Source organism: Rattus norvegicus, chromosome 12, assembly GCF_036323735.1.
Source record: "Rattus norvegicus strain BN/NHsdMcwi chromosome 12, GRCr8, whole genome shotgun sequence".
NCBI lineage: Eukaryota > Metazoa > Chordata > Mammalia > Rodentia > Muridae > Rattus > Rattus norvegicus.
Window position 1 is genome coordinate 9237474 of NC_086030.1, and position 21504 is coordinate 9258977.

The 21504-nt window shown below is 40.6% G+C and overlaps 1 protein-coding gene across 1 annotated transcript in view; it reads right to left on the reverse strand.

The window, feature by feature from the left end:
• Nucleotides 1-355: 355 nt before the first annotated feature.
• Ralbp1l1 (ralA binding protein 1 like 1) overlaps nt 356-21504 on the reverse strand; it is a 42530-nt gene continuing 21381 nt past the window's right edge. Inside the window, 4 exon segments of the mRNA XM_056984758.2 lie at nt 356-607; nt 610-2533; nt 4761-4900; nt 20063-20321. Coding sequence (XP_056840738.2) covers nt 462-607; nt 610-2533; nt 4761-4900; nt 20063-20321 — 2469 coding nt within the window. The 3' untranslated portion in view covers nt 356-461.

Here is a 21504-nt window from a genome sequence, read left to right on the forward strand (position 1 = left end):
TGACTCACATTGACAGACTCGGAGCTGGAAAAGAAAAGTGGTACACACAGGGCAGGAACAAGGAACCCCAGCGTGAGCCTTTTTGGCCAGTCAGAGAATATGAGGCAGATCCCCACTGAACAATCGGCATCAAAAGGTGTGGAAGGAACAAGCAAGAGTGGCCAGGGACCCTGCAGGGTTGGTGAGACCACGAGTGTCCACAAGGCAGGCGCAGAAGTGACCTGGTTTGGTTCCCACCCTTTGATAAGAAAGAGATCATGATTTTACTGTGATTTAAAGAACAACAACAACAACAACAACAACAACAACAACAAAAGCAAAAAGTTTTTTGGTTTAAAAAGAAGCCACTCAAGGGTTAAAATAGTTATTTTTATCAAAGAAAATTAATTTTCAAATAAACTGACACTATCTGGAAATGCCTGTGTTCCCTGCAAGCCCCCCACCACCGAGTGTCCACCACTTCACCCTCCCAGGACCTGAGCCTGACACGGAGTCAGACGTGTGCAAGAGTGAGCGTCTCTGAGAGCCTTTACAGAACGCTGCCGGGCAGGACAGGCAGTGGACTCTGGCTTACAGTATGATGCACAGGGCCGGGGCAGTTCAGATCCGTCTCCTTCGGGTCTTTGCTGGGCGAGGGCTTCACCTGCTCCTTGGCTGCTATCACCTCAGGGACACCCTCACAGGGCAGTGGGCCTGTGTCCCCTTGCCTCTCGGGCTCCTCCTCCTGGAGCTGTTGCTCAGACTTGGCTCCCTGCATCTGGAGCAACCGGAGCTGCACTCGGAGCTCAACGATGGCCTCCCGCTCTTCACTGACTGCTTGGTTCAAGTGATTGTTGTTTATTTCTAACTCTTCATTCTGCCTCTGTAAGTCTTCCAGAATGATCTGCAGCTCCTCCTCATCCTTGCTGTCGTACTCGCTGTCAGAAGAGTGCTCCTCTGTCTCGCTGCGGCCATGCTGGTGACTCTGGATCTCCGCAATCTCAGCTCGGAGGCAGTGGACCTTTTCTTTCTCCGAGGCGATCTGACTACGCAGAAACTGCCCCATGGCCAGGAGCTCCTCCTGCTCAGTCAGGATCTCATTCTCCTGGGCAAGGAGGATATTTATGTCCTCCTCATTTTCGCTCGTTTCTTCTTCGGAAACATCCTCTTTCAAAAGGCTGGCTATGTCCTGGGAAATCTTGGTCTCACACTCTTGTCTTTTAGCTTCCCTCAGCTTTCTCTTGAGGGCAGTCAGAATCCTCTGTACTTCCCATAATCTTTCTTCTTTAGATAAGTCCTTTATCCCGCGCTGCAGATCTCGATGTAAACAGTTCAAAAGGAACTCATGTCTCCTGATCTCTTCCTTGATGCCTGTTTGGGTCTCTGGCAGTGTAGGCATTGTGGCCGTGTTGGACCAACGCAGAGGTCTTGTTACTTGCTTCAGGACCACGGTGCCAAAGAGCTCTTGCACATGTGTGAAAAGCACATACAGGACCCGATTGCTGATCTGGACAGTTGGGCTCAGCACTAGAGAGATGTTCTGGATGTTCATCTTGGTTTCTATCTCCTTCGCAATGATGTGGTCCATGTGCACAATGAGCCAGGAAAGCAGAAGGTGGTTATACTCGGGCAGTTCCCTGAGCAAGCGCTGGAACTCTTGCACTTTCTCCGTCTCTGTGGTCCTCCCACAAGCCTCTTCAAATCGGGGCATAAGCTCTCTGGTAAGCAAATTCTCGGGAAGGTCTCTCAAATACTGCTTCAGCAAGCTGGCTACAGTGTTAGGTTCATATTCTTCCAAGTTTGGAGACTCCTCTCGGTCATAGGCTGCTTTCAGCTCATCTACCTTTGATTTGACTCCTGACCCTCGGTAGATGCCTTCACACTTCATGCCGTGCTGCTCCATGTAGTCCACGCACTCTCGGAAGACAGCTGGCAGCCGGATGCCGTCATACATCATGGTCCTCTCTACTGCGTCAGCCAAGGGAACGCCGAAAATGGGTCTGAGACTTGGGGCGTCCGTCTGAGGCACCTCTGACTCCTGAGTTGGCTTTTTCTTTTTCTTCTTCTCCTTCCACTCTTTAACAACATCGGCTGCCATCAAGACTTTACATTTCTTTTCTTTATGCTTTTCCTCTTTATGCTTTTCTTCTTTGGGCTTTTCTTTGATTTTAAAATCCTTTTCCTTCTTTTTAGAGAAGCTGGGCTTTTTGAACACATGGATTCCCTTGGACCTCTTCATCTTGGAAGGATTTTCAGCTTCATCTCCAGAGCTGTCTTCCTGGAAGGCAGCGTACCCTTCAGTCCTTTTCTCCTTTTTCTTAAATTTTCCTTTTTTCTTTCCATGGTCTTTCTCATCATCTGACACGATATCAGGAGGCTCGTGGAGGATGTCATGGGGAGGCAAAGGCTCACCCGTCCGGTACAATCCAGGAAATTTTGTAGGGCTGATCTCCTCGGAGCTGGGAGTCCAGGTCAGCCCGCTGCCATGCTCGGCCCGGCGGTGTTCACTAGGGCTGCTGGTGGGGTGCAGGAAGGACTCGGTCATGCTGAAGCCCTGAGGAGGAAGAGAAGTGGTCTTCTGTTACCTATCCATTCCATCAGTGCCTGCAGCCGAGCGACAATCTGCTCTGCTGAAGCCGCTGCCTCCTGTGCTGTCCCCCTGGCTGACCGCAGGAACCCCATTCCCACCCCGCCCAGCCTTCGCCTGTTTACACCAATTCTTGATCAGTGGTGGACTAGCCATTTTGAGCTGTTATTTCTGAAGGACATTTTTTGGTAAGTGTTATTGAAACGTGTTTTGTGAAACACACTTTTACCACTATTATAACTTGTTCCACTATTACTTCACATGGTATGGTCAGAGGTGAAATCAGGAAAACTTTTGTAATGCCAAACTAAAGCCCATCTGATATATGAGGATGTTAACTTCCAACAGAGGTTGTTCACCAGTGTCTCTGTGATGGATCTTTGAGGTTGTCAGACTTTTAAATGCTATGCCTCTTATCAAGACGCCATGTGTCCATAGCTCCAGGAAACAGACATCCTCATGTAATCTCAAGGACAGAAAGGGGGTTGGGGATTTAGCTCAGTGGTAGAGCACTTGCCTAGGAAGCGCAAGGCCCTGGGTTCGGTCCCCAGCTCTGAGAAAAAGAATCAAAAAAAAAAAAAAAAAAAGGACAGAAAGGACATACGCATCTCTAGAGGGATGTTAATGTTGATGATGTAAAACCCTTCCTTATCTTTAAGAACGATGCTGTTATAAGCACGTATTCTTCGTTCCAGTCAATGTGTTGTCACTGTTAACCCTACACCTCAGGGACCAGTGTGATTCTTTAGGTAGAATTTTGAATATGTGATCTGATTCTTGTCCTTTCTCTGCAATTATGGATAACATATCCTGTGTGGGATAAGGATAAGCTTGTAGTATTAGAAATACACACCTGAAGCACAAATATGTCTTTTATTGTGAACCTGAGCAAGAACAGTTTTGGCTGCACAGCTATAACTGAGAGGAATAAAGTAGTCATTGAACTTTTTTCTGTTTTAGCTTCCAAATACATTTTCTTCCCTAATCCATTTTCCCCCCATTTGTAACATCATGGTTTTGTTTGGACTTCTGTTCCCCAAAGCATTTTGGTGAATGGTCCTTTATTACTTTCTGTTTCCTTCTATGAATATCTTTCTCAAGCATGGCATTCTAAGTAAATATTGGGATATTTCCCTTCTAGAGATCAAATCAGTATTTTACTTCCTGTCTGTCATGGACTCTATTATGTATCCTGTTTTTTATTTTAATAAATATTATTTCACTATACTTCTAAGACTTTAATTTCCTTTTCTGTGACTTCTTTCTTTTTTTTTTCTTTTCTTCTTTTCGGAGCTGGGGACCAAACCCAGGGCCTTGCACTTGCTAGGCAAGTGCTCTACCACTGAGCTAAATCCCCAACCCTTTCTGTGACTTCTTATTTTTAACTATGTCTAAAGATACTGTCACATTTAAGAACCCAAGTATTTGTCAATTATTCCTCCATAATTTTATTCTCTAAAAATGACTACCATACACCGATTTATTCCATATTTTCTCTATTTTCAATTGATTACATGATCAAAAACATGGTTACCAGAAAACTCTGCTCTAAAATGCCTAAGAAATGTGTAGTAATGCTCATGTGTCTGACAAGATAAATTTGATCACACATAGCATAAATTCCTAGCTCAGCTATAGTGCTAAAATAGATGTGGACAGTAAATATATATTTCCAAAGAAGTTTAGTAACTAGTTTAAAATAGATTAAGCCATATTAGGCAGCATTTAAATCTAGTCCACTATGATAAAAGATGTTACTATATAGCAAAAAAATAATGTATATATCTAATTCATTGATAATGCACAGTAAAAGTCTATAGATATCATTAATTATAAAAGATTGAGTAATCTCAGAGGCAATGATATTAAGGGATTGACTCCAGAATAATATGGAGTCATAAAGAAGCTGGAAGACTTTATAGTCGGGTTATCAGCGGTGTACTTCCCTAGACCCATTTCATCCAAGAAGCTGGTGGGTTAGGATCTTTGATGCAATCAGGGTAAAACATGGGAATATTATTTCTTTTTATTCTGTATTTTTGATTTCTTTCAATTACATGACTCAAACTTCAGTGCAAATTATTTCTATTTTAAAATGATCTTATCTTCATGTATAGGTCATCTAAACATTAATTTGTTTGATTAAATAATTCCTTAGAATGAAGGTGCTGTAGAAACCCAAACTGATACTCACAAGTTTTGGAGTAGGCAACGTTTTGTCTTCTAAAAGACCCGAAAGAGATTTGCCAAACAAACATTTCTGTTTTGCTTGTGGTGGATTAATAGATGTTACAGTTGGGTTAGTATATACAATGCCTTCGTGTTTTTGTGAATCTAAGGAAGAAGGGAAATCATTGCTGTAATTGCTGAACTCATTTAGTCTTCATTTAGCCCTAGTGTACCTTTTTCCCTTTACCACCTGCATGCCTTATGCAATATCACACACAGAAAATAACTAATTAATATTACAACATTTATAATGATCTTGCTTCATAAGTCACTCGATATATAGTTGTATATGGCCCATTCTTCATGTATAAGGCGTAAGTTATTGTGTTTGCCTTGAAAGCTATGCTTAAAGGTATTAGAATCAAACAGTCATATAGTACCAATCTTTTCATCCCCTTGTGTGACTTTGTGACTGCCGTGGACAACAGTAAAGTACCAGCAGTATCTGTGCTTCACAACACAATTTGCCTAATTGCACTTCTGTTACATTCCTTGGCTTTCTCCACTGATCTGTGAGCTCAAATCTGAGATCGTAGTGTCTATGTCAACCATATGGGTTATTATGCTATATTTTCAGATTTTCATAAAAGACTAGGATGCTGGCACATGCCTTTATTTCTAGATCTCAGGAAGCAGAGCCAAGGGGATCTATGTAAATTTGATTTCAGTTTGGTTCACTGATCAAGCTCCATGACGGCCAGAGCTGTTACATAGAGAAAATCCAATTTGCTATTGAGTTGCTATTTTCTTTATTTTAAGAATCTATGAGATTCAACCTCGCACTAGTCAGAATGGCTAAGAACAAAAACTCAGGTGACAGCAAATGCTGGCGAGGATGTGGAGAAAGAGGAACACTCCTCCACTGTTGGTGGGATTGCAGACTAGTAAACCATTCTGGAAATCAGTCTGGAGGTTTCTTAGAAAATTGGACATTGAACTGCCTGAGGATCCAGCTATACCTCTCTTGGGCATATACCCAAAAGATGCCCCTACATATAACAAAGACATGTGCTCCACTATGTTCATAGCAGTCTTATTTATAATAGTCAGAAGCTGGAAAGAACCCAGATGCCCTTCAACAGAGGAATGGATACAGAAAATGTGGTACATCTACACATGGAATACTACTCAGCTATCAAAAACAATGACTTTATGAAATTCATAGGCAAATGGATGGAACTGGAAAATATCATCCTGAGTGAGGTAACCCAATCACAGAAAAACACACATGGTATGCACTCCTTGATAAGTGGCTATTAGCCCAAATGCTTGAATTACCCTAGATGCACAGAACACATGAAACTCAAGAAGGATGACCAAAATTCAAATGCTTCACTCCTTCTTTAAAAGGGGAACAAGAATACCCTTAGGAGGGAATAGGGAGGCAAAGTGTAGAAGAGAGGTAGAAGGAACACCCATTCAGAGCCAGCAGCAAAACAGTGAACTGAGAATGAGACCCCCATCATTGAAGGATCAGAGGAAGGACTGAAAGAGCTTGAAGGGGCTTGAGACCCCATAGGAACAACAATGCCAACCAACCAGAGCTTCCAGGGACTAAGCCACTACACAAAGACTATACAAGGACTGACCCTGGGCTCCAACTGCACAGGTAGCAATGAATAGCCTATTAAGAGCACCAGTGGAAGGGGAAGCCCTTGTTCCTGCCAAGAAAGAATCTCCAGTGAACGTGATTGTTGGGGGGAGGGCAGTAATGGGGGGAGGATGAGGAGGGAGCACCCATAGAAAAGGTAAGGCAGAGGGGTTAGGGGAATGCTGGCCTGGAAACCAGGAAAGGGAATAAAGATCGAAATGTAAATAAGAAATACCCAGGTTAATATAATGGAGGAAAATAAAAAAGGGTCTATGTTGAGAATGTTAAGAATCAGCACTCGAGCAGCAGGATCCCTGCACTCCAGACACAGCCCGGACCTGAAGACACCGGATCAACAGTTCTCTGCATCAAAATCCCGTGGGAGGGAGAGCTAAACCTTCAGAGGGGCAGACATGCCTGGGAAACCAGAAGACACTACACTCTGCCCACATTTTTGACTCCAGAGGAAAACACACAATACCATCTGGGATCCCGGTGTAAGGGGGGCCAGGAAAAGGCAGCCCAGGCCCTCCTGGTTGCCGCCCTCACGGAGAGCTCAACAGCAGCCCCCAACCAGCAACTTGAGCCGCTGGGCCACAGGTAAGACCAATTTCTCTGCTCCAAGCGACCTGCCTGGTGGACTCAGGATACAGACCCACAGGAACAGCTGAAGACCAGTAGACAGGAAAGACTATACACCTGAAACCAGAACACTCTGTTCCTATAACTGGCTGAAAGAAAACAGGAAAACAGGTATACAGCACCCCTGACACACAGGCCTATAGGACAGTATAGCCATTGTCAGAAATATCAGAACAAGGTAACACCAGAGACAACCTGATGGCGAGAGGCAAGCACAGGAACCCAAGCAACAGAAACCAAGACTACATGGCAATCATCGGAACCCAATTCTCCCACCAAAGCAAACACTCAATATCCAAACACACCAGAAAAGCAAGATCTAGATTTAAAATCACATTTGATCATGATGCTGGAAGACTTCAAGAAAGACAAGAAGAACTCCCTTAGAGAAACGCAGGAAAACAGAAATAAACAAGTAGAAGCCTATTCAGAGGAATCACAAAAATGCCTGAAAGAATTCCAGGAAAACACAAACAGGTGAAGGAATTGAAAATGGAAATAGAAGCAATAAAGAAAGCACAAAGGGAAACAACCCTGGATATAGAAAACAAAAGGAAGAGACAAAGAGCTGCAGATACAAGCACCACCAACAGAATACAAGAGTTAGAAGAGAGAATCTCAGGAGCAGAAGATTCCATAGAAATCATCGACACAATGGTCAAAGATAATGTAAAATGGAAAAAGCTACTGGTTCAAAACATACAGGAAAACCAGGACTCAATGAGAAGATCAAACCTAAGGATACTAGGTATAGAGGAGAGTGAAGACTCCCAGCTCAAAGGACCAGTAAATATCTTCAACAAAATCATAGAAGAAAACTTCCCTAACCTAAAGAAAGAGATACCCATAAACATACAAGAAGACTACAGAACTCCAAATAGATTGGACCAGAAAAGAAACTCCTCCCGTCACATAATAGTAAAACACCAAATGCACAAAATAAAGAAAGAATATTAAAAGCAGTAAGGGAAAAAGGTCAAGTAACGTATAAAGGCAGACCTATCAGAATCACACCAGACTTCTCACTAGAGAATATGAAAACCAGAAGATCCTGGACAGATGTCATACAGACCCTAAGAGAACACAAATGCCAGTCCAGGGTACTGTATCCAGCAAAACTCTCAATTAACACAGATGGAGAAACCAAGATATTCCATGACAAAACCAAACTTACCCAATATCTTTCTACAAATCAAGCATTAGAAAGGATAATAAATGGTAAAGCCCAACATAAGGAGGCAAGCTACACCCTAGAAAAAGCAAGAAACTAATCATCTTGGCAACAAAACAAAAGAAAAGCACACAAACATATTCTCACATCCAAATATGAATATAACCGGAAGCAATAATCACTATTCCTTAATATCTCTCTACATCAAAGGTCTCAACTCCCAATGAAAAGACATAGATTAACAAGCTGAATACTCAATGAGGACCCTGCATTCTGCTGCCTACAGGAAACACACCTGAGAGACAAAGACAGACACTACCTCAGAGTGAAAGGCTGGAAAACTACTTTCCAAGCAGATGGTCTGAAGAAGCAAGCTGGAGTAGCCATTCTAATATTGAACAAAATCGATTTTCAACTAAATGTCATCAAAAAAGATAAGGATACTTCATATTCATCAAAGGAAAAATCCACCAAGATGAACTCTCAATCCTAAATATTTATGCTCCAAATACAAGGGCACCTACATACATAAATGAAACCTTACTAAGGCTCAAAGCACACATTGCACCTCACACAATAATAGTGGGAGATTTCAACACCCCACTCACACTGGACAGATCATGGAAACAGAAATTTAACAAAGACATAGACAGACTAAGAGAAGTCATGAACCAAATTGACTTAAAAGATAGTTATAGAACTTTCTATCCTAAAACAAAAAGATAAACCTTCTTCTCACCACCTCATGGTATTTTCCAAAACTGACCACATAATTGGTCATAAAAAAGGCATCAACAGATACAGAAAGTTAGAAATAATCCCATGTGTCCTATCAGACCACCACGGGCTAAAGCTGGTCTTCAATAACAATAAGGGATGAACGCCCACATATACATGGAAGTTGAACAATGCTCTACTCAGTGATGACCTTGTCAAGGAAGAAATAAAGAAAGAAATTAAAGACTTCTTAGAATTCAATGAAAATGAAGGTACAACATACCCAAACTTATGTGACACAATGAAAGCTGTGCTAAGAGGAAAACTCATAGCTCTGAATGTCTGCAGAAAGAAACAGGAGAGAGCATATATCAGCAACTTGACAGCACACCTAAAAGCTCTAGAACAAAAAGAAGCAAATACACCTAGGAGGAATAGAAGGCAGGAAATAATCAAACTCAGAGCTGAAATCAACCAAGTAGAAACAAAAAGGACCATAGAAAGAATCAACAGAACCAAAAGTTGGTTCTTTGAGAAAATCAACAAGATAGATAAACCCTTAGAAGAGTAATGAGAGGAAACAGAGAGTGTGTCCAAATTAACAAAATCAGAAATGAAAAGGGAGACATAACTATCAAATCAGAGGAAATTCAAAAAATCATCAGATCCTACTACAAAAGCCTATATTCAATAAAACTTAAAAATCTTCAGGAAATGGATAATTTCCTAGACAAATACCCAGTACCGAAGTTAAATCAGGAACAGATAAACCATTTAAACAACCCCATAACTCCTAAGGAAATAGAAGCAGTCATTAAAGGTCTCCCAACCAAAAAGAGCCCAGGACCAGGCAGGCTCTGTGCAGAATTCTATCAGACCTTCATAGAAGACCTCAAACCAATACTATCCAAACTATTCCACAAAATTGAAACAGACAAGATTGCTACCGAATTCCTTCTATGAAGCCACAATTACTCTTATACCTAAACCACACAAAGACCCAACAAAGAAAGAGAACTTCAGACCAATTTCCCTTATGAGGATCGAAGCAAAAATACTCAATAAAATTCTGGCAAACTGAATCCAAGAGCACATCAAAACGGTCATCCACCATGATCAAGTAGGCTTCATCCCAGGCATGCAGGGATGGTTTAATATTCAGAAAACCATTAACGTAATCCATTATATAAACAAACTGAAAGAACAAAACCACATGACCATTTCATTAGATGTTAAGAAAGCATTTGACAATATTCAACACCCCTTCATCATAATAGTCCTGGAAAGAATGGGAATTCAAGGCCCATACGTAAACATACTAAAAGCCATATACAGCAAACCAGTTGCTAACATTAAACTAAATGGACAGAAATTTGAGGCAATCCCACTAAAATCAGGGACTAGACAAGGCTGCCCACTCTCTCCCTACTTATTCAATATAGTTCTTGAAGTTCTAGCCAGAGCAATCAGACAACAAAAGGAGGTCAAGGGGATACAGATCGGAAAAGAAGAAGCCAAAATATCACTATTTGCAGATGATATGATAGTTTATTTAAGTGATCCCAAAAGTTCCACCAGAGAACTACTAAACCTGATAAACAACTTCAGCAAAGTGGCTGGGTATAAAATTAACTCAAATAAATCAGTAGCCTTCCTCTATACAAAAGAGAAACAAGCCGAGAAAGAAATTAGGGAAACGACACCCTTTATAAAAGTCCCAAATAATATAAAATACCTTAGTGTGACTTTAACCAAGCAAGTGAAAGATCTGTATGATAAGAACTTCAAGTCTCTGAAGAAAGAAATTGAAGAAGACCTCAGAAGATGGAAATATCTCCCATGCTCATGCATTGGCAGGATTAATATAGTAAAAATGGCAATTTTACCAAAAGCGATCTACAGATTCAATGCAATCCCCATCAAAATACCAATCCAATTCTTCAGAGAGTTAGACAGAACAATTTGCAAATTCATTTGGAATAACAAAAAACCCAGGCTAGCTAAAACTATCCTCAAAAATAATAGGACTTCTGGGGGGAGGGGATCACTATACCTGAACTCAAGGAGTATTACAGAGCAATGGTGATAAAAAACTGTATGGTAGTGGTACAGAGTCAGACAGAGAGACCAGTGGAATAGAATTGAAGACCCAGAAATGAACCCACACACCTATGGTCACTTGATTTTTGACAAAGGGGCCAAAACTATCCAATGGAAAAAAGATAGCATTTTCAGCAAATGGTGGTGGTTCAACCTGAGGTCAGTCATGTAGAAGAATGCAGATCGATCCATGCTTATCACCCTGTACAAAGCTTAAGTCCAAGTGGATCAAGGACCTCCACATCAAACCAGATACACTCAAACTAGTAGAAGAAAAAGTGGGTAAGCATCTCAATCACATGGGCACTGGAGAAAATATCCTGAACAAAACACCAATGGCTTATGCTCTAAGATCCAGAATCGACAAATGGGATCTCATAAAACTGCAAAGCTTCTGTTAGGCAAAGGATACTGTTGTTAGGACAAATCGACAACCAACAGATTGGGAAAAGATCTTTACCAATCCTACAACAGATAGAGGGCTTATATCCAAAATATATAAAGAACTCAAAAAGGTAGACTGCAGGGAGACAAATAACCCTATAAAAAAAGGGATTCAGAGCTAAACAAAGAATTCTGAGCTGAGGAATGCCTAATGGCTGAGAAACACCTAAAGAAATGTTTAACATCTTCTGTCATAAGGGAAATGCAAATCAAAACAACTGTGAGATTTCACCTCACACCAGTGAGAATGGCTAAGATCAAAAACTCAGGTGACAGCAAATGCTGTCGAGGATGTGGAGAAAGAGGAACACTCCTCCATTATTGGTGGGATTGCAGACTAGTACATGTAGGATGATGTCACAGGTGAGGCAGGTACAGGATAGAAGGAGGCCTGTCATTGGAGGAGAAAGAAGGATCGGCAGGAGAGAAGTTTGAAGGAAGAGGAGGAGACAAGGGGAGAGAGGAGGAGACAGGGCGGAGGAGAGGGGCTGAGAAGCCGTGGCAGGACAAGATGGCAGGTGATGTTAAGATTCTGCTCTGTGTATATACAGGTTGTTATTAATGTTCTCAAGGGATGGATAGTACCGGGCTTTGTATGTTTAAGTGGGCAATTATATCTTACCAATTGGATCTAAGATTATTGTATTGTGGGTTCTTTTATGTGAGGGTTTGAGTGTAGGGAAGTGTGCGGCTGGGCTGTGTTTCCGCCAAGATAATCTAGCAGATATCTTGGGGCACTGTGGTAAGGACCTAGCGGGGTAAAAGACACCATTAATCTTTTTTATATTTATATTTTTACAACAACAGATGGCAAGCCAAAGGGATGGACAAGAATCCACTAGTAACCCTTAGAGTTGAGAGAAAGTTTTTATTTTCTAAGTAAGAGGAGGCCAATGTCATGTTAAGTCATGTGATATCTTAAGGGCAGGAATTCAAACAAAGAAATGGGGAAGCCACCTGGGCTGGCAGGCTGTAGGTCTCCTGCTGTGTGATAAGTAATGGCAGCTCAGAGAGTTAGAGATTAAAAGCTGCTTTTTAAAGAAAGTTGTTTAGGATACTCATATTCTTTTTAATGTGGGCTCCATGGGAATTTTGGGTTGAAATCCTAGTTAGACAAGCTACTTCTTAATTACAGGTATTATTAAAAGGTGATTGAGTTTGTTTTTAGAAAGAAGAGAGTAAAGAGATTACCTGAATCAGGTGGGGATTTTCATCCACGGTTCAGAACTTAGGGGAAAATTAGTCACTAACTCCAAGTAGAGAGTTGTGATTTAATGTCTGTAACACCAAGGAGAGTGAATGCAGGCATATATTTTAGAAGTTATTAAGGTTAAAGAAAAATCTGTGGTTCCGGGTAGAGAGCTTAACAGATTGAGATATTTTGGGCTAAAGTCCTGGTTTGATGTGTTGCTTATTGATACTGGAATTGATAAAAGGTATTTGGTTTGTTTTATGAATTACACCACTAAAGGCCATATGGCTCGTTGATGCTGGCTAGCGAGGGTTTGTGGTTACTTTTGATGTATACCACAACATGAAGCTCGAATTCTCTTAACGTGGGCTCCATGGGAACTTTGGGATACTTTCCCAGTATCACAGAGTACAAAAGCCTATCAGGTTCATTGTTTAGCTTACTTCCTTTTTTAAAAAATTGTTTAATATTCATGATGGGTGTGACTTTTGAGTTTTATGATTATATTATTACTCTGGGAGAAAGTGCAAGATACAAGCTTTTCTGGTTTCAGACTAAGGAACACAGTATTTTGGGAGAAAGATTTTGTCTTTGTGTTTCTAAAACCTGTGATTAGGCTCTGGAAACCTCACAGAGTCATACTGATCAGATTTGATAGAGGTAGACCACCTGAAAAATTTATTCAGGAGAATCAAACAAAAAGATATCTCAATTCTAAACTTTTGTCTTCAGAGTTGTATTTTACAGAGTGTGCCTACTTGGAATCCTGGTCTCAAAGACTTTCAGCTGGGTCCAGTCAGGACACATCCCGCTACAGTATTTGCTTCATTCTTCCTACCCCCTACCCCTAAGGATATCTCAATGCCCATGTACAGCTTGAAGAAGTTATGGAGAAGTCGTCGCCCCAATTCCCTGGACTTTGGGGGGCTGGAAGTGGTTATTCTAAAGTTATTTTTATGAGAAATTTAGAAATGATTGTATTTTAACAGGGAGGAATTGGGTAGTTTGAGTTATAGAGTCGTAATCCTATTTGTTAACTAAGCTAAAATCATCTTTGTTTTGATATAGAATTTATTTGTTAAAAGAGATTAAAAGTACAAGGTTTAGAGCCAGTCCTTCTATTGATGTCATTACAAACTTATGAGTTGATTACACATGTGAGTTAAGGGCCAAATACCAAACATATTACTGACTTTGTGAGAGAACTTTCAAGACAATATTAAGATATAAAGACAACAGTCGAGATTGTCTTATATAGATAGATGGTTTTCAAAAATGTCAGAAATCCACAAAATTTGAGATTTAAAGTTATTTATCTTTTGTTGAGACATATCTGCTCCTAACAGTTACCCTTTGGTGGATTTAACGAAGAATGTGAACATATCTACCTCCAGGTAAGGCAATACTTTGTGGCTAGGCAGCCACTGGACAAAACTGCCTGTTTCATCTGCAGACTAATACTGTCCAGAAAAGGACAAATTATGCAGAATAGTTGACTGATAAACCCTGCCAAGACAGGGTGATCAGCCCTTCAAAATCTGCATTTCTAGAGTCTGTCAGTTGATTTTGGGCCAAAAGGCTGAAGATTTGAGCTCACATGTTGCTAACAAGGGACTGTGCTAGCAGAGATTTGTCTCTACAACCTCTCAGTTCTGGAAGCCGTGTTAGGCTTCCTATGTGTATAGAGATTTGGTCATTCCCAGATTTCTGATGGGGTTGAAGACTGATTATAGTCTCATAGCCTATCAGGCTGTTTAACTCTAAATATACATATTTTATTGGATAGTTATCAGGTAGTATGCAAGCTAGCCAAGATATAATACAGATTTTAAGCCTTTCTTAAGCTGGAATGGATAACTAAATGTTCTGTTTAACTGATATAGTGTTGGACAGGGTGTTAGATATATTTTATGCTCTTAATTACAAAATGATAGTAGTTGTGCTTAGCTTATATTTGAGAGAAACTTTTTTTTTTGATTAGACAAAAGGGTGAAATGTAGGATGATGTCACAGGTGAGGCAGGTACAGGATAGAAGGAGGCCTGTCATTGGAGGAGAAGGAAGGATGGGTGGGAGAGAAGTTTGAAGGAAGAGGAGGAGACTAGGGGAGAGAGGAGGAGACAGGGCGGAGGAGAGGGGCTGAGAAACCGTGGCAGAACAAGATGACAGGTGATGTTAAGATTCTGCTCTGTGCAAAAAGAAGCAAATACACCCAGGAGGAGTAGAAGGCAGGAAATAATCAAACTCAGAGCTGAAATCAACCAAGTAGAAACAAAAAGGACCATAGAAAGAATCAACAGAACCAAAAGTTGGTTCTTTGAGAAAATCAACAAGATAGATAAACCCTTAGCCAGACTAACGAGAGGACCCAGAGAGTGTGTCCAAATTAACAAAATCAGAAATGAAAAGGGAGACATAACTACAGATTCAGAGGAAATTCAAAAAATCATCAGATCTTACTATAAAAGCCTATATTCAACAAAACTTGAAAATCTGCAGGAAATGGACAATTTCCTAGACAGATACCAGGTACCAAAGTTAAATCAGGAACAGATAAACCAGTTAAACAACCCCATAACTCCTAAGGAAATAGAAGCAGTCATTAAAGGTCTCCCAACCAAAAAGAGCCCAGGTCCAGACTGGTCTAGTGCACAATTCTATCAAACTTTCATAGAAGACCTCATACCAATATTATCCAAACTATTCCACAAAATTGAAACAGATGGATCACTCCCGAATTCCTTCTATGAAGCCACAATTACTCTTATACCTAAACCACACAAAGACCCAACAAAGAAAGAGAACTTCAGACCAATTTCCCTTATGAATATCGACGCAAAAATACTCAATAAAATTCTGGCAAACCGAATCCAAGAGCACATCAAAACAATCATCCAGCATGATCAAGTAGGCTTCATCCCAGGCATGCAGGGATGGTTTAATATAAGGAAAACCATCAACGTGATCCATTATATAAACAAACTGAAAGAACAAAACCACATGATCATTTCATTAGATGCTGAGAAAGCATTTGACAAAATTCAACACCCCTTCATGATAAAAGTCCTGGAAAAAATAGGAATTCAAGGCCCATACGTAAACATACTAAAAGCCATATACAGCAAACCAGTTGCTAACATTAAACTAAATGGAGAGAAACTTGAAGCAATCCCACTAAAATCAGGGACTAGACAAGGCTGCCCACTCTCTCCCTACTTATTCAATATAGTTCTTGAAGTTCTAGCCAGAGCAATCAGACAACAAAAGGAGGTCAAGGGGATACAGATCGGAAAAGAAGAAGTCAAAATATCACTATTTGCAGATGATATGATAGTTTATTTAAGTGATCCCAAAAGTTCCACCAGAGAACTACTAAACCTGATAAACAACTTCAGCAAAGTGGCTGGGTATAAAATTAACTCAAATAAATCAGTAGCCTTCCTCTATACAAAAGAGAAACAAGCCGAGAAAGAAATTAGGGAAACGACACCCTTCATAATAGACCCAAATAATATAAAGTACCTCGGTGTGACTTTAACCAAGCAAGTAAAAGATCTGTACAATAAGAACTTCAAGCCTCTGAAGAAAGAAATTGAAGAAGACCTCAGAAGATGGAAAGATCTCCCAAGCTCATGGATTGGCAGGATTAATATAGTAAAAATGGCCATTTTACCAAAAGCGATCTACAGATTCAATGCAATCCCCATCAAAATACCAATCCAATTCTTCAAAGAGTTAGACAGAACAATTTGAAAATTCATCTGGAATAACAAAAAACCCAGGATAGCTAAAACTATCCTCAACAATAAAAGGACTTCAGGGGGAATCACTATCCCTGAACTCAAGCAGTATTACAGAGCAATAGTGATAAAAACTGCATGGTATTGGTACACAGACAGACAGATAGACCAATGGAACAGAATTGAAGACCCAGAAATGAACCCACACATCTATGGTCACTTGATTTTTGACAAAGGAGCCAAAACCATCCAATGGAAAAAAGATAGCATTTTCAGCAAATGGTGCTGGTTCAACTGGAGGTCAACATGTAGAAGAATGCAGATCGATCCATGCTTATCACCCTGTACAAAGCTTAAGTCCAAGTGGATCAAGGACCTCCACATCAAACCAGACACAAACAAACTAATAGAAGAAAAACTAGGGAAGCATCTGGAACACATGGGCACTGGAAAAAATTTCCTGAACAAAACACCAATGGCTTATGCTCTAAGATCAAGAATCGACAAATGGGATCTCATAAAACTGCAAAGCTTCTGTAAGGCAAAGGACACTGTGGTTAGGACAAAACGGCAACCAACAGATTGGGAAAAGATCTTTACCAATCCTACAACAGATAGAGGCCTTATATCCAAAATATACAAAGAACTCAAGAAGTTAGACCGCAGGGAGACAAATAACCCTATTAAAAAATGGGGTTCAGAGCTAAACAAAGAATTCACAGCTGAGGAATGCCAAATGGCTGAGAAACACCTAAAGAAATGTTCAACATCTTTAGTCATAAGGGAAATGCAAATCAAAACAACCCTGAGATTTCACCTCACACCAGTGAGAATGGCTAAGATCAAAAACTCAGGTGACAGCAGATGCTGTCGAGGATGTGGAGAAAGAGGAACACTCCTCCATTGTTGGTGGGATTGCAGACTGGTACAACCATTCTGGAAATCAGTCTGGTGTTTCCTCAGAAAATTGGACATTGAACTGCCTGAGGATCCAGCTATACCTCTCTTGGGCATATACCCAAAAGATGCCCCAACATATAAAAAAGACACGTGCTCCACTATGTTCATCGCAGCCTTATTTATAATTGCCAGAAGCTGGAAAGAACCCAGATGCCCTTCAACAGAGGAATGGATACAGAAAATGTGGTACATCTACACAATGGAATATTACTCAGCTATCAAAAACAATGACTTTATGAAATTCGTAGGCAAATGGTTGGAACTGGAAAATATCATCCTGAGTGAGCTAACCCAATCACAGAAAGACATACATGGTATGCACTCACTGATAAGTGGCTATTAGCCCAAATGCTTGAATTACCCTAGATGCCTAGAACAAATGAAACTCAAGACGGATGATCAAAATGTGAATGCTTCACTCCTTCTCTAAAAGGGGAACAAGAATACCCTTGGCAGGGAAGAGAGAGGCAAAGATTAAAACAGAGACTGAAGGAACACCCATTCAGAGCCTGCCCCACATGTGGCCCATATATATATACAGCCACCCAATTAGACAAGATGGATGAAGCAAAGAAGTGCAGACTGAGAGGAGCCGGATGTAGATCGCTCCTGAGAGACACAGCCAGAATACAGCAAATACAGAGGTGAATGCCAGCAGCAAACCACTGAACTGAGAATAGGACCCCCGTTGAAGGAATCAGAGAAAGAACTGGAAGAGCTTGAAGGGGCTCGAGACCCCATATGTACAACAATGCCAAGCAACCAGAGCTTCCAGGGACTAAGCCACTACCTAAAGACTATACATGGACTGACCCTGGACTCTGACCTCATAGGTAGCAATGAATATCCTAGTAAGATCACCAGTGGAAGGGGAAGCCCTGGGTCCTGCTAAGACTGAATCCCCAGTGAACTAGACTGTTGGGGGGAGGGTGGCAATGGGGGGAGGGTTGGGAGGGGAACACCCATAAGGAAGGGGAGGGGGGAGGGGGATGTTTGCCCGGAAACCAAAGAATTATTATTAAGTATTAAATAAATTTTAAAAAAAAGAAAAAAAAGATTCTGCTCTGTGTATATACAGATTGTTATTAATGTTCTCAAGGGATGGATAGTACCAGGCTTTGTATGTTTAAGTGGGCAATTATATCTTACCAATTGGATCTAAGATTATTGTATTGTGTGTTCTTTTATGTGAGGGTTTGAGTGTAGGAAAGTGTGCGGCTGGGCTGTGTTTCCGCCAAGATAATCTAGCAGATATCTGGGCACCGCGGTGTGGGCCCAGCGGGGTAAAAGACCAACAATACTTTTTATTGTTTTTATATTTTTACAACAACAGATGGTGACAACCATTCTGGAAATCAGTCTGGAGGTTCCTCAGAAAATTGGACATTGAACTACCTGAGGACCCAACTATACCTCTCTTGGGCATATACCCAAAAGATGCCCCTACATATAACAAAGACATGTGCTCCACTATGTTCATAGCAGCCTTATTTATAATAGCCAGAAGCTGGAAAGAGCCCAGATGCCCTTCAGCAGAGGAATGGACACAGAAAATGTGGTACATCTACACAATGGAATATTACTCAGCTATCAAAAACAATGACTTTATGAAATTCATAAGCAAATGGATGGAACTGGAAAATATCATCCTAAGTGAGGTAACCCAATCACAGAAAAACACACATGGTATGCACTCATTGATAAGTGGCTATTAGCCCAAATGCTTGAATTACCCTGGATGCACAGAACACATGAAACTCAAGAAGGATGACCAAAATGTGAATGCTTCACTCCTTCTTTAAAAGGGGAACAAGAATACCCTTGGGAGGGAATCGGGAGGCAAAGTTTAGAACAGAGGCAGAAGGAACACCCATTCAGAGCCTGCCCCACATGTGGCCCATTCATATACAGCCACCAATTAGATAAAATGGATGAAGCAAAGAAGTGCAGGCCGACAGGAACAGGATGCAGATCTCTCCTGAGAGACACAGCCAGAATACAGCAAATACATAGGCGAATGCCAGCAGCAAACCACTGAACTGAGAATGGGACCCCCGTTGAAGGAATCAGAGAAAAGACTGAAAGAGCTTGAAGGGGCTCAACACCCCAGATGACCAACAATGCCAACCAACCAGAGCTTCCAGGGACTAAGCCACTACCCAAAGACTATACATGGACTGACCCTGGGCTTCAACCTCATAGGTAGCAATGAATATCCTAGTAAGAGCACCAGTGGAAGGGGAAGCCCTTGGTCCTGCCAAAACTGAATCCCCAGTAAACTTGATTGTTGGGGGGGAGGGTGGTAATGGGGGGAGGATAGAGAGGGGAACAGAAGGGGAGTGGGAGGGGTTAGGGGGATGTTGGCTGTGAAACCGGGAAGGGGAATAACAATCGAAATGTAAACAAGAAATACTCAAGTTAATAAAGATGGAAAAAATGTTAAGAATCAATATAACACTGTAAGTATCATTTCTTTACATATTCTTAATTTCTTAATCTCATTTCTGTGTTTAACCTCTAGCATAAACTCAGGACCAGTGGAAAGAGGTACTAAAGTTTGGAAGCAAATTCTAACAATAGGATAATATGTATAATGCACAGGTGAAATTTTCCCTCACATGGTAAATCCTTCATTGCTGTTTGTTATAAATCATATTTTCAGTGCTCATTGGTTTAACTTTAATTTCTGGGAGTAGAACAAGTATATGTACCTATAAGGCCTTCATAGGGAAGAGAAGCAGCTGGACTTTTCGGCAGTGTATTATAGCCAGGAGTGCATGTTCTCCCAATGGGGCAGCTGCTAAGTCCATGTTCGGTTTCCTTAATGTTTCCAATATTTGTTGCATTATTCTGGGAACATGAGGACTTTCCTCCAGGAGGATGATATAGTGATGTTCCAAGCCCCACTGCAGCCAGGTCTTCTCCAAAAACTTTTGTAGAATTTTCGATCATAAATTCTACTAAAGAAATCTATGAAAAAACAGGGCAAACACAGAGGGTCTCTGTCATTTTGCATGGTTGCAAAATCACATTTTACTTCTTAGTCTTGGGGGCTAAAAATATGCAGTTCAAAGTTCTGAGAACAATTTAGCTCTTAGAAATAGGGGCAGGCTTTTGTCAGAAATTTAAAAGATTGTGAGATCAGATGTTCAAGTGTGATCATCACAGTGCAATGTTACATAAGAGAATGATTTCCAGTTTTTACATTGTGATGGCCAGTATGTGATACATACTGTACACTGAAATAGCTTTGGTTACATTTATACATAAATGTGTGAGCATGACTATAAGGCTGCTTATAGAAAGGCAGAGCTAAGGAGGGAAGATGGCCTCTGAATGTGGGTACCATCCTACTGAAAGTTCCCATGGGCTGTCTAAAAAGTAAGAGACAGGCAAACCCATCTGAGCAGTGAAATTCATGTGTCTCAGTGCAGTGCAATGGTAACAGCTGCATCAATATATCACGGTAGGTGCCATTTCTTCACATATTTAGTTAATTACTTAATCTTAATACAGTGATGACTCAGTGCAGATGCAATGGTAACATCTTGATTTTATGATTCATTATATTGGGAGGTATTTGAAATAAGATCTACTGGGAGGAAATGGGATAATTATGTATCTTCAATGGCAGGTACTTTGGAACCCTGTCTTCTCCTGATCTTTGATTCTACACAATATGAAGAATATTATTGTTTCTCAGTTGAGTTGTTTTACAGTTTGCTCCTTACAGGTCCAAGGACAAATTGGTCAATTAATAATGGATCAGAAACTCAAATACTTAGAGTCAAAATAACCATTTGATCACTGTACTGCGTAAGTTTTGGTAGTTTATTATAGTACTTGAAAGATGGCTAACATAGAAAAGCATACACAATAATTTCTCTAAACCAATCATAAACAGCATCCTGAAGCCAATGGTATTTTACTCACATTAATCAGGAATTCTTAAGGACCATATCTGATAAAAAAAATCCAAATTGCATTGCCTTTTTTTGTTGGGGAAACCACCTTGAAAACAAGTAGAATTTCACACATTCTACACTGAATATGTCAGAATTAAGTCTTGATTGCTGAACCAAGTACCTAGGATTTATTTTTTATTTTTTTGTATCATTTTACAGCATTTGTTCTCACTGGCTTAGTCTAAGGA